The 15,178-nt window shown below is 49.6% G+C and overlaps 1 protein-coding gene across 2 annotated transcripts in view; it reads right to left on the reverse strand.

Annotated features, from left to right (window-relative positions):
- Nucleotides 1–256: 256 nt before the first annotated feature.
- RXRA (retinoid X receptor alpha) overlaps nt 257–15,178 on the reverse strand; it is a 56,427-nt gene continuing 41,505 nt past the window's right edge. For both annotated transcript variants that reach the window (XM_044268535.1, XM_044268536.1), the window contains 3 exons: nt 14,721–14,812; nt 13,456–13,561; nt 257–5,146 (listed from right to left, as the gene is read on the reverse strand). In XM_044268535.1, coding sequence (XP_044124470.1) covers nt 4,999–5,146; nt 13,456–13,561; nt 14,721–14,812 — 346 coding nt within the window. In that variant the 3' untranslated portion in view covers nt 257–4,998. The remainder of the gene's footprint in view (nt 5,147–13,455; nt 13,562–14,720; nt 14,813–15,178) is intronic.

Genomic DNA, 15,178 nt, shown 5'->3' on the forward strand with positions numbered 1-15,178 from the left:
AAGAAACTGAACTTTTCTGCAAACATTTTGGACAGAGTTGGATTCTCCTTGTGCACAGTAACAAGTACAAACACAATTCGGTGACAAGTGCCACAATCCGATCAAATCCTATATATTTATAACAAGGAATTGTCACCAGGTTTGTGAGGACAGACTGTCATTAAAGGGAATGTGTCATCAGAAACTGACCCTTTAAATCACCTTTTTATGTTAAACATTTATATTTCTTAGAATTTTTGGTGAGTTTTTATTTTTAATGGCACTATGTATATTTAAAAAAATGTATATAATCCTGCAATTTCTACACAGGCCTCTAGGCCTAATAACAGGCCATGATTCCCTGTACCGGTAACCTTCCAGCAGCCATTATCATCATCATCACAGGCACAATGACAAGTAACACCTCTGTATTGATAACAGGATTCACCATGAATGAGCAGGCGACTGCCGGAAGGGAGCGTCTGATAGCCGGCACAATGCGTCTAACATATTTTAGGCTTAGTGGCCAGTGTGAAAATGCTTTTTTTATTTTACATAGAGACATTGAAAATTATAAAAATAATTAACAAAAAATTCAAAATAAAAATAAGGGTTTAACGTAAAAACGTGATTTAAGCAATAGGTAATTTTCTGATGACACATTCCCTTTAACACCTCGGTGGTGAAATGTATCTGCGTCTGATGGCGTTCAGTCATCACGGTACACAGATTGGATGATCAGATTGTATCAGCGCGACTGTTGCTTAGTGACGGTAACATTCTCCCAACCCCTGGGCAGGGGTTGTGCCCCCTTCTGTTGGACTATGGGTAGGACTCCTTGCACACGGTGATGTAGCGTTGGCTTAGTCCATGTGATATTCTCAACCCAACCGCACACGAATCCAGAACACGTGAAAGCTGATACAAAACGGACACAGAGGGATAAAGATCCATAATACAAAAATAGAGCTTCTTTTAAACTTTTTGCTGATACAATAGATTTTTAACCCTTTCTATATATATTTTTTTTTTGTTTTAGTTTTGTAATACACAAATTCTTTTTTTTTTTATACATAGTATGACAAGAGCGACACATGAACACTCTCATTGCTGGTGATCCCCAGAGCGCTCTGTATGGAACCCCCTTGTCCTGCAGCATCTCAAAATTGATGCACTATGGTAGAGCCGGGCGTTCCCCCTCTGCTGTAATCCCTGTGTATACGGAGCACATCTGCAGCTGTCTGTACCGGTCCTGGCGGCCCCTGCAGCTTCAGGCCTCATTCACATGACGGTTAAGGTCCATTTTCAGAGCCATTGCAGTCTATGGGGCTATTCACATGGCCAGATGGACCCCATCCAAATCAGCAGAACCAGTTTTAATGGCTATTTTGACAGGAATGCACCCGTCTAATGGCCACTAAGAACACAGCCTGCACCCCCAGCGCCACATAATCACCCTGGGAGCGTCCGGCCCTGCTGCCTCCAGGGAAGAGCCCCTGTCCCTGCGCATGAAATCGCCAGCACTACTGTGGGTGGGGGTCATTATATATGGGGGTGTATATATACACACACTAAGGACACTGGGGGAACTATGACAGACCATTTATAATACTGGGGGCCATAATGTATAGTGAGGGCACTGCAGGGGTTGGGATTTTTTAAAAAGTCAATGAAATTAATCAGTTTTTAATGGTGTTTTTCCTGACGTGGTGTGAATGTGGCCTAATCCGTGAGAATCGTCAGAGATCTTACAGCGTCTCATGAGACGATTCCCTCCTGACGGGATCAGCTCATTCCCCCTGTAAATCTCAGGTTAAGACCAAAGAGAATTTATATCTGTTTCTGGGGAAGCTGGGTGATAACAAGATGGCCGCCATGACCGCCCAGCTTTCCCGAGTAGGATAGATACCTAACATTGCATGTATGACCTTCTAGTTTCTGGCTGACCGTCCGTATTCATTCAGCGCTCTGTGCCTTATCTGGGAGGATCTTCCTATCGTCTCCCCCTGTGATGTCTCATATTAGACCGCACGCTTCAGTAAAATCCACACATTAAACCTCTGTTTGGGGGAATATCCAGAACATAAATGATGCTCCGTGTTCACCGCCCTCCCTTCTTCACTTGATGAATTTCCAGTTATTTACGGCAGTGAAGGGGTTACTACAAAAGCTAAAAACTTATCTTTTCAGCGGAAATGTACACAGAGCCTCAAGGGTGAAGTCCAAATGACACAATTAGGGCTCAGTCCAACAAACTGGTGGTCATTGTCCCCGAAGAGATTAAGGCAAAGTTTTCACATGCACAGAGCTGCTGCGGGACAGGCTCGAGCCCATGGCGGCATCAGTAAGGGAGAGACTACAACCTCCATCATCTCAGCCATAACCTCACTGCGAATAAAACCTCAGTGATACGCAGCTTTGCCTTGAGGTTTTGGGACCCTTTAATTATCAAGTCTTTGGGGGCAATAACTGAAGATAATATGACGTGAGATAAGCGGCGACGCTCTCAGGACTACCTCTGTACTTTAAAGGGGTTGTCACCTGCTGGAGCTGCATGCCTCCCTACTCCCTGGGGCCACGGCCATCTTCACTGCAGTTTGGCCCCCATGTAAACCTCACATGAGCCGCTGCAGCAGTGACGTGTCCCCGAGTGGCACATCGTCCTGTCCATTCCACAGGTTACATGCGGGACCAAAGAGCGGTGAAGGCAGCAGAGGACTCCGGAGCGAAACATTCGGTGGGCAGGCGGGGGGGAATTCCAGACAACCCCTTTAAGAGTGAGTTACTACTTTACCTTTCTTGCACATGAAGTCTTAGAGAGGGGCCGCTGCTTCTCCCCTAACTATCAGTCAGTGCTGCCAGTGTCATACTGGGCAGAGACACACCGCTAACTGGTAACACCCAGCTGGACCTCTATGGCAGACTGCTGGCAATTCATTCATTAACTTCTAGAAGGAATAACAGAAAACGGGTACAATGTAGAGTCATATGCAAGCGGTTACTGAATCAGACCTGTGCGGAGAGGCCTCATACACATTGGACTATTGTCTGGGGCAGAGGAGGACTGGCCGCCGCAATGGATGAAAAACACGTTCACACACCCGACAGCTATTGGATAGTAGGGGCACTTTAATGCACTAGTCACACACAGAGCTGCAGTCAGAATTCTGTCAGTTTCCTTAGGGGAGGGGGACGCTGTGCTACCGACCCTGAAGACTAGGATCAGGACGACACCTATGATGCATTAGTGGTTTAGTACATGGGGCAGCGTCACTCGTGGATGGCAGCAGAGGTACAGAACGCCCGGCTCTGGTTTGGGGGCCCCCACAGGTCTCCCTGCTAGTCACTATAGTAAGGGAAACAGAAGAGGTATAACAACGGCATTAATAGTCGCAGGTAAGAAGGGCGGGGGGGGAGGCTTCACAGAAGCGTGCTATTAGCATTGGCTCAGGTTTACGAGTAAGACGCTCTCATGCAGAATAGAGAGCGCCAATGAAGACGACAGAACAAGTTTCTTTGGAAAATATACACATAGAGCATTTTATACTTTACAAGAAGAAACACAGGCCAGACTCCACGTCCGCTGAGCACTGACCTACCCTGCAACAAAACGGAGGCGTCTGTCCGCCGTCCTGGATGAGTACGTGGTCAGCCGGGGCCCCTCCTTGCTGAATATGGCTGGCAGTGCCATCGGCTCACTGGTCGCAGCACTTTTGGCACTTTGCATCTGTTTGGGCTACAACGACCGCAGAAAACGAGAACGCGCCTTCAGGTTCCAGTTGTAGCACCAAATAGACCAAGAACCAAAAGGTCGTCTGCTCTGCCATCTACGAGCCTGGGACCGGCCGCGACCTGAGAGTAAGATGCTTATTCCTCATTCACTAAAGGACGTCTCCAGGCCCACATCTATAAGGAGCCGGAATCGGAGGGGGGTGAACCCGGGATCCGGCTCTTGGTTGTACAAATCTCTGCTGCTTGTGATACGTGGACATTATAATGACTGGGATTTTCTGCCTCCGCCAGTTCCCCCTGCGACCGGAGAGGTTAAGTGATGCTCTGAAGCCCTCTCTGGACGTAAAGGAGTTTGAAAACATTGGACAAAATCCCTGAATTCTACCCGTGGTGCCCAAGTCCTTATTTTTTCGCTCTTCCGATACTGATATTGTATGTATTATTTTTTTTATTATTTTTATTTTTCTATTAAAGAGCCAGTAAATCCCGGTCCTTGGGTTTCTAAACTTTCTCGAATACATAAAAACAAAAATAATTCAGTAAATCTGTAGTGCCTTGTTCCAAAAAGAGCCTTAATACAAGCTAACCAATCACCCAAATGGTTCTAAAACACAAAACATCCGGCAGTGGAGCGGCTGTACGACTTACACCACAGGATCAAACAGTCCACACGTCAAACGCCTCACCGTAAACCGCTGGTGAGGGGCACGTGGTAAGCTCTGCGCCGAGCTTCACTCTGAGATGTTTGTTTTTTTATGATTAAGGCCTAATATCAGACATGGGATTGACCCCCCACTCTTCCATTGCCGGCAGCTGCGAGCCTGGCCGGTGGGCGACCGCTGATGGCGATGACCCCGCTCTCACTTGAGAATGACGAGGATCAGCAAAGTCTTCCACAGTCCTTATGCATCACATGTACTGAAAACCAAAAATAAAAATACATTCACCCTCCGGGATCTTTGCAGATTTTTCCACGTTTCAGATACTGGGGTCAAAATTACCAAGAACAGCGACTAAAGCTTCAGCAGCGACAACCAAGCCATCCTAAACGAAAAAAGAAAGCGGCCTTGAGGGCGAGCCCGGCCCGTACACGTCCGTCACTTTCTGCTGTTCATGATGGGACAGTGCGGTCCTAGCTCCGTGGATGGACTGAAGGCGCGCACGTGACATAGGATGAGGGATCCTGGACGTTTTCTCGAAGCGTGGAGGGACCACAGTGTCTCTTGAGGGCGTCCTATAAGAAGTCTATTGCCCTCGGCACAAGGGGACATAAGACCTTGCTTCTCTTTAAGTCATTTGATGAGGCGCTTCCAGCATCTCCATTAAAAAGGTGTCGATGGGTGTGTCTCCTATTAGCTTGAAGAAGAAAAGGTGTTCCAAGCATTTGAGGCCGATGGACCGGAGAGCGGGCAGACGCAACAAAAGCTTTGCAAACCTGTCAGTCAGAAAGAAAAGATAGGAAAATCAGCAACGAAAAGTGAAGACGTCATGTAGACATACTTATTGGGAGCCCCTCCCCGGACACTGCGGTCAGAGCATCGGCATCCAGTCACCATTGATGCTGGACATGGTTCCAGGCTACCACCATCCATGGAGAGGTTTGGAGGAAGCGCCTGCTGTGGGTAATGGGTTAAGCCTCTTTCCAATGCAGACCTCGGTTCCATGAGAGGGAAGCTCTGAAACCTCGTTAACTGCGCTCTCATGAGATCGAGGAGTATTTTTTATTTATTTTTTCCCGTTATCACGCAATCTACGTGGTCAGGGAGAAAAAAAATAAACCAAATCCTTTTAGAGATTGGAAAGAGGCCAAGAAAAGAGATCATTTCTGCTGAGTTGTTGAGAACAGAAGTCGCAGCGCCAGGAAAAACGAGACTTTCTGAACGCCATCCAGGAAGTGCAACTTTATAATTTAACATAAAACATATGATTGTCGGGGGAAGGGTCGCATCCTACAGCGCCCCCGGCTGAGCCTTCTTGTGCTTCCTCAGACAATGTGGGGTGGAGAGAGGATGAGGATTTTTAGGTGATTATATTGAGTAGGGTCTGGGAGAGTAAGACATGGCGTGGGCGTGACATTGGTATATGGGTACACTATGGCGATCTGCACCCATAGACATGGCGCGGGCGTGACATTGGTATATGTGTACACTATGGCGATCTGCACCTATAGACATGGCGTGGGGCGTGACATTGGTATATGTGTACACTATGGCGATCTGCACCTATAGACATGGCGTGGGGCGTGACATTGGTATATGTGTACACTATGGCGATCTGCACCCATAGACATGGCGTGGGGCGTGACATTGGTATATGTGTGCACTATGGCGATCTGCACCTATAGACATGGCGTGGGCGTGACATTGGTATAACGTGTGCACTATGGCGATCTGCACCTATAGACATGGCGTGGGCGTGACATTGGTATACGTGTGCACTATGGCGATCTGCACCTATAGACATGGCGTGGGCGTGACATTGGTATATGTGTGCACTATGGCGATCTGCACCTATAGACATGGTGTGGGCGTGACATTGTTATATGTGTACACTATGGCGATCTGCACCCATAGACATGGTGTGGGGCGTGACATTGGTATATGTGTGCACTATGGCGATCTGCACCTATAGACATGGCGCGGGCGTGACATTGGTATATGTGTGCACTATGGCGATCTGCACCTATAGACATGGCGTGGGCGTGACATTGGTATGTGTGTGCACTATGGCGATCTGCACCCATAGACATGGCGTGGGCGTGACATTGGTATATGTGACACTATGGCGATCTGCACCTATAGACATGGCGTGGGCGTGACATTGGTATATGTGTGCACTATGGCGATCTGCACCTATAGACATGGCGTGGGCGTGACGTTGGTATATGTGCACTATGGCGATCTGCACCCATAGACATGGCGTGGGGCGTGACATTGGTATATGTGTGCACTATGGCAATCTGCACCCATAGACATGGCGTGGGATTGGTATATGTGTGCACTATGGTGATCTGCACCCATAGACGTGGGCGTGGGATTGGTATATGTGTGCACTATGGCGATCTGCACCTATAGACATGGCGTGGGCGTGACATTGGTATATGTGAACACTGGCGATCTGCACCTATAGACATGGCGTGGGGCGTGACATTGGTATATGTGTACACTATGGCGATCTGCACCTATAGACGTGGGGTGTGATAACGGTATGTGTACACTATGGAGATCTGCACCCATAGACATGGCGTGGGAGTGACATTGGTATATGTGAACACTATGGCGATCTGCACCTATAGACATGGCGTGGGCGTGACATTGGTATACGTGAACACTATGGTGATCTGCACCTATAGACAAGGCGTGGGCGTGACATTGGTATATGTGTAAACTATGGCGATCTGCACCTATAGACATGGCGTGGGCGTGACATTGGTATATGTGTGCACTATGGCGATCTGCACCCATAGACATGGCGTGGGCCTGACATTGGTATATGTGTGCACTATGGCGATCTGCACCCATAGACATGGCGTGGGCGTGACATTGGTATATGTGTACACTATGGCGATCTGCACCTATAGACGTGGGGTGTGATAACGGTATGTGTACACTATGGCGATCTGCACCCATAGACATGGCGTGGGAGTGACATTGGTATATGTGAACACTATGGCGATCTGCACCTATAGACATGGCGTGGGCGTGACATTGGTATACGTGAACACTATGGTGATCTGCACCTATAGACAAGGCGTGGGCGTGACATTGGTATATGTGTAAACTATGGCGATCTGCACCTATAGACATGGCGTGGGCGTGACATTGGTATATGTGTGCACTATGGCGATCTGCACCCATAGACATGGCGTGGGCCTGACATTGGTATATGTGTGCACTATGGCGATCTGCACCCATAGACATGGCGTGGGCGTGACATTGGTATATGTGTGCACTATGGCGATCTGCACCCATAGACATGGCGCGGGCGTGACATTGGTATGTGTGCACTATGGCGATCTGCACCTATAGACATGGCGTGGGGCGTGACATTGGTATATGTGTGCACTATGGCGATCTGCACCCATAGACATGGTGTGGGGCGTGACATTGTTATATGTGTACACTATGGCGATCTGCACCTATAGACATGGCGTGGGCGTGACATTGGTATATGTGCACACTATGGTGATCTGCACCTATAGACATGGCGTGGGCGTGACATTGGTATATGTGTGCACTATGGTGATCTGCACCTATAGACATGGCGTGGGCGTGACATTGGTATATGTGCACACTATGGTGATCTGCACCTATAGACATGGCGCGGGCGTGACATTGGTATATGTGTACACTATGGCGATCTGCACCTATAGACATGGCGTGGGCGTGACATTGGTATATGTGTACACTATGGTGATCTGCACCTATAGACATGGCGTGGGCGTGACATTGTTATATGTGTACACTATGGCGATCTGCACCCATAGACATGGCGTGGGCGTGACATTGGTATACGTGTGCACTATGGCGATCTGCACCTATAGACATGGCGTGGGCGTGACATTGTTATATGTGTACACTATGGCGATCTGCACCCATAGACATGGCGTGGGCGTGACATTGGTATATGTGTACACTATGGCGATCTGCACCTATAGACATGGCGTGGGCGTGACATTGGTATATGTGTAAACTATGGCGATCTGCACCTATAGACATGGCGTGGGCCTGACATTGGTATATGTGTGCACTATGGCGATCTGCACCCATAGACATGGCGTGGGCCTGACATTGGTATATGTGTGCACTATGGCGATCTGCACCTATAGACAAGGCGTGGGGCGTGACATTGGTATATGTGTGCACTATGGCGATCTGCACCTATAGACATGGCGTGGGCGTGACATTGGTATATGTGCACTATGGCGATCTGCACCTATAGACATGGCGTGGGCGTGACATTGGTATATGTGCACTATGGCGATCTGCACCCATAGACATGGCGTGGGCGTGACATTGGTATATGTGCACTATGGCGATCTGCACCCATAGACATGGCGTGGGCGTGACATTGGTATATGTGTGCACTATGGCGATCTGCACCTATAGACATGGCGTGGGCGTGACATTGGTATATGTGTGCACTATGGCGATCTGCACCTATAGACATGGCGTGGGCGTGACATTGGTATATGTGTGCACTATGGCGATCTGCACCTATAGACATGGCGTGGGCGTGACATTGGTATATGTGTACACTATGGCGATCTGCACCTATAGACATGGTGTGGGAGTGACATTGGTATATGTGTGCGCTATGGAGATCTGCACCCATAGACATGGCGTGGGGCGTGACATTGGTATATGTGTGCACTATGGCAATCTGCACCTATAGACATGGCGTGGGGCGTGACATTGGTATATGTGAACACTATGGCGATCTGCACCTATAGACATGGCGCGGGCGTGACATTGGTATATGTGAACACTATGGCGATCTGCACCTATAGACATGGCGTGGGGCGTGACATTGGTATATGTGTGCACTATGGCGATCTGCACCTATAGACATGGCGCGGGCGTGACATTGGTATATGTGAACACTATGGCGATCTGCACCTATAGACATGGCGTGGGCGTGACATTGGTATATGTGAACACTATGGCGATCTGCACCTATAGACATGGCGTGGGCGTGACATTGGTATATGTGTACACTATGGCGATCTGCACCTATAGACATGGCGTGGGGCGTGACATTGGTATATGTGAACACTATGGCGATCTGCACCTATAGACATGGCGCGGGCGTGACATTGGTATATGTGAACACTATGGCGATCTGCACCTATAGACATGGCGTGGGGCGTGACATTGGTATATGTGTGCACTATGGCGATCTGCACCTATAGACATGGCGCGGGCGTGACATTGGTATATGTGTACACTATGGTGATCTGCACCTATAGACAAGGCGTGGGCGTGACATTGGTATATGTGTGCACTATGGCGATCTGCACCCATAGACATGGCGTGGGCCTGACATTGGTATATGTGCACTATGGCGATCTGCACCCATAGACATGGCGTGGGCCTGACATTGGTATATGTGTACACTATGGCGATCTGCACCTATAGACAAGGTGTGGGGCGTGACATTGGTATATGTGTGCACTATGGCGATCTGCACCTATAGACATGGCGTGGGCGTGACATTGGTATATGTGCACTATGGCGATCTGCACCTATAGACATGGCGTGGGCGTGACATTGGTATATGTGCACTATGGCGATCTGCACCTATAGACATGGCGTGGGCGTGACATTGGTATATGTGCACTATGGCGATCTGCACCCATAGACATGGCGTGGGCGTGACATTGGTATATGTGCACTATGGCGATCTGCACCTATAGACATGGCGTGGGCGTGACATTGGTATATGTGCACTATGGCGATCTGCACCCATAGACATGGCGTGGGCGTGACATTGGTATATGTGTGCACTATGGCGATCTGCACCTATAGACATGGCGTGGGCGTGACATTGGTATATGTGTGCACTATGGCGATCTGCACCTATAGACATGGCGTGGGCGTGACATTGGTATATGTGCACTATGGCGATCTGCACCCATAGACATGGCGTGGGCGTGACATTGGTATATGTGTGCACTATGGCGATCTGCACCCATAGACATGGCGTGGGCGTGACATTGGTATATGTATGCACTATGGCGATCTGCACCCATAGACATGGCGCGGGCGTGACATTGGTATATGTGTACACTATGGTGATCTGCATCTATAGACATGGCGTGGGCGTGACATTGGTATATGTGCACTATGGCGATCTGCACCTATAGACATGGCGTGGGCGTGACATTGGTATGTGTGTGCACTATCGCGATCTGCACCCATAGACATGGCGTGGGAGTGACATTGGTATATGTGTGCACTATGGCGATCTGCACCTATAGACATGGCGTGGGCGTGACATTGGTATATGTGTGCACTATGGCGATCTGCACCCATAGACATGGTGTGGGCGTGACATTGGTATATGTGTGCACTATGGCGATCTGCACCTATAGACATGGCGTGGGCGTGACTTTGGTATATGTGTACACTATGGCGATCTGCACCCATAGACATGGTGTGGGCGTGACATTGGTATATTGTGCACTATGGCGATCTGCACCTATAGACATGGCGTGGGTGTGACAGTGGTATATGTGTGCACTATGGCGATCTGCACCTATAGACATGGCGTGGGTGTGACATTGGTATATGTGTGCACTATGGCGATCTGCACCCATAGACATGGCGTGGGCGTGACATTGGTATATGTGTGCACTATGGCGATCTGCACCTATAGACATGGCGTGGGCGTGACATTGGTATATGTGCACTATGGCGATCTGCACCTATAGACATGGCGTGGGCGTGACATTGGTATATGTGTGCACTATGGCGATCTGCACCTATAGACATGGCGTGGGCGTGACATTGGTATATGTGTGCACTATGGCGATCTGCACCTATAGACATGGCGTGGGCGTGACGTTGGTATATGTGCACTATGGCGATCTGCACCTATAGACATGGCGTGGGCGTGACATTGGTATATGTGTGCACTATGGCGATCTGCACCCATAGACATGGCGCGGGCGTGACATTGGTATATGTGTGCACTATGGCGATCTGCACCTATAGACATGGAGCGGGCGTGACATTGTTATATGTGTGCACTATGGCGATCTGCACCTATAGACATGGCGTGGGCGTGACATTGTTATATGTGCGCACTATGGCGATCTGCACCCATAGACATGGCGTGGGCGTGACATTGGTATATGTGTGCACTATGGCGATCTGCACCCATAGACATGGCGCGGGCGTGACATTGGTATGTGTGTGCACTATGGCGATCTGCACCCATAGACATGGCGTGGGGCGTGACATTGGTATATGTGTGCACTATGGCGATCTGCACCTATAGACATGGCGTGGGCGTGACATTGTTATATGTGTACACTATGGAGATCTGCACCTATAGACATGGCGTGGGCGTGACATTGGTATATGTGTACACTATGGCGATCTGCACCCATAGACATGGCGTGGGCGTGACATTGGTATATGTGTACACTATGGCGATCTGCACCTATAGACATGGCGTGGGCGTGACATTGGTATATGTGTGCACTATGGCGATCTGCACCTATAGACATGGCGTGGGCGTGACATTGGTATATGTGTGCACTATGGCGATCTGCACCCATAGACATGGCGTGGGGCGTGACATTGGTATATGTGTGCACTATGGCAATCTGCACCCATAGACATGGCGCGGGCGTGACATTGGTATATGTGTACACTATGGTGATCTGCACCCATAGACATGGCGTGGGCGTGACATTGGTATATGTGTACACTATGGCGATCTGCACCTATAGACATGGCGTGGGCGTGACATTGGTATATGTGTACACTATGGCGATCTGCACCTATAGACATGGCGTGGGGCGTGACATCAGTATATGTGTACACTATGGCGATCTGCACCCATAGACATGGCGTGGGGCGTGACATCAGTATATGTGCACTATGGCGATCTGCACCTATAGACATGGCGTGGGCCTGACATTGGTATATGTGTACACTATGGCGATCTGCACCTATAGACGTGGGGCGTGACATTGGTATATGTGTACACTATGGTGATCTGCACCCATAGACATGGCGTGGGGCGTGACATCAGTATATGTGCACTATGGCGATCTGCACCTATAGACATGGCGTGGGCGTGACATTGGTATATGTGTGCACTATGGCGATCTGCAATAATACCAGTAGGACGGTGAGGGATGTTGAAGGCAATGGAACGCTCTCGAGCCCCCTCTTGTTAATACGTATGGTATATAACTGGTATCCTCCAGGCCAGCTCGTGTGCACAGTGCAGGGGAGCGCCTAGAAGTGCAGCCTTTCTGAAACCTTCTCCCTGCTCAGCAGAATGGTATGGCCCATGAATTAACCCCGTGTAATGCATCCATGGGCTCAACATGGTGGCCGTGTATCACAAAGCACTAATGACCCGGAGAAGCCCTCAGTGACCGGGGCGGATTCTCTGGAGGATAAACTAATGACAAAAATATAAATGCAAATTCACTGCAAAAATAATGATTTTAGTGGCTCAATAAGTATAAAAGATTGGGCTGTTAATCCACCACATGGTTATTAAAGGGTTAACAGTGGACAAACGGACTAATTGACGTAAGGCCTGTTCTCCTCTGTTGTGATTCCGGAGGAGGGCGATCACGTCCGTCCGTCCTCGTTGGCTGTACGTGGTCTGTCTGTCTTCAGCTCCTATGCAGAGCGATGTGTCTCCACGGTCCGGCAGCCATGTTCCTTCTGTCTACCCGGACTGCAGAACCAGGGACTACACATGGCTCAGCACAGGAGCTGCAGACACTAAATGATATCATACTGTTAGCAGGGCCGGATGGAGACTTTAACCCTTCGCTCTCCTTTTGGTCACGACCATCAGTCGCCAGCGTCCGGGCTCTACTCCTCAGTTTCCTGTTCTATTTCTGCCGCGGTCGTGACAAGCGTTTCACCAGTAGAAAGCGGCTCAGGCCTAAAACACCACACCTGGTCAGGATTTCCTGCCGTGATACTGAGCATAGCCAAAAATACAGAGACAAAGCGCAGGTCCCACAGAGGACGGCCGGCGGCCACTCACCTCCCCGGCTGCTCTGGGTACTTGTGTTTACAGTAAGCTTCCAGCGAGGCATAGACCTTCTCACGTAACGCCTCCACCTCTGAGGGGTTGGAGAGACCCTTAGAGTCTGCATGAAAGAAACAGCATCACAGCCGGTCAGGAGACATTGGAAGGAGGACGAAGGAAGCATACATGTAAGGAAGGTGAACAATCAGAAGTGTGCCGGGCGGACCGGCCATAGACCCTGCTAGGAAGGTCCCGGGGCCCCCGCTACAACTGTATTACTGTCCTCAGGGTGGCGACACACTATAATAGTCCAGCGGGGCATGGGAGCCGATGGCCGCCATTCAACCTCACAGGCCTCAGCCTGGGTACGAATGTGCGGGCTGTTGTGAAGCGATGACATCATCTTGACCGCCTGCAGCGGAATGATGTCATCAAGCTAGAGAAGGCCTGTGGCCTACACCGCAGACAGCGCATACTATTGGGGGCATAGTTATTGCTGGAGGCACTATATGGGAGCATTATTAATACTGGGGGAATTATATGGGGCGTTATTACTGCTGGGACCACTGTGGGGAGCATATACTACTGGGGCCACTTGTTTTCTGCAGTATAGTATTTGCCATCATTGGGGAGGATGATTGTCTGTGTGGCAAACTGCAGAGATTAGATGCGGCTGAAAGAAGTCGTCATGGCGGTCTGGTCCAAATGGAGATGAGGAAAGAAGGTCTACATTAGAGGAGTCGTCACTGGATATAACAGGTATGTAGCGCTGTATTCTCCTGTATGTTTGATAGGGCTGAAAGCAGGATGGTGAATGTGGGGCTGGCTCACTGCTGTCGCCCGCGTCTCGCCCTCTCAACCCCTTCCTACATATCTTAGGCTACTTTCACACTAGTGGCAGCCTTCTCCGGCGGGGGAACAGCCTGTCGGATCGGTGCTGCCGCTAGTGCACCGTGCCGCCGGAGGTCCACTCCGGCCCCATTGACTATAATTGGGGGTGGACCAGAGGTCCGGCCGCAGCACGGCAGCCGGAATAAAACTACCACCTTCTGTTGGACCCACCTACAGTATAGGACCACCTACAGTATAGGACCACCTACAGTATAGGACCACCTTTAGTCCTCCCAGGGCCAGTCTGCCCCTGGATTTGTCTTCTGTACTGGCGGATAAAATAAACCAAGGACCTGATTAATGTAATGTGATGTTCAGTTGGCAGTGCCATAGGCACGTTGGCTGCAGCGACACATGATGTCAGACCCCTCCGATAAATGAGCATTCACCTGGGTTGAATAAGACGATTGCCCGTAAGCAGCCCAGCTCGGTCTTGTCCATCTGCATATCCCGCATTTTGGAGACCAGTTCTGTGAGGACCCTGGAAAAATAAAAGCAGCAGCTGGATCACACCTGGGATGGAGCCCCAAAATACAGCAGACAATGTGCGAGTATAAACTGCGGCAATCACGTGTTATCTGCGGAGCGGCCGCTATTCATATAGATGGAACAGATCTTCAGTCACAGACATTTCTGACCGGATCACTCGCTCGCAGGATGCCACCTTTACTGCTGCCACTAAATAGGCGGCTCCGCAGCAAAAACTCATCCAATGTATGCAACAAAATCCGCACATAACTGGATCTGTGGCGCAGATTTTACAGTTTATGCTCCAGATTTCACCCAAATCAGCAGCATTTCCACCATGAATTTCCTGCAGATACAACATGCGCTGACCTGCCTCGTG

The sequence above is a fragment of the Bufo gargarizans genome, chromosome 9 (assembly GCF_014858855.1).
Source record: "Bufo gargarizans isolate SCDJY-AF-19 chromosome 9, ASM1485885v1, whole genome shotgun sequence".
Classification (NCBI taxonomy): Eukaryota; Metazoa; Chordata; class Amphibia; order Anura; family Bufonidae; genus Bufo; species Bufo gargarizans.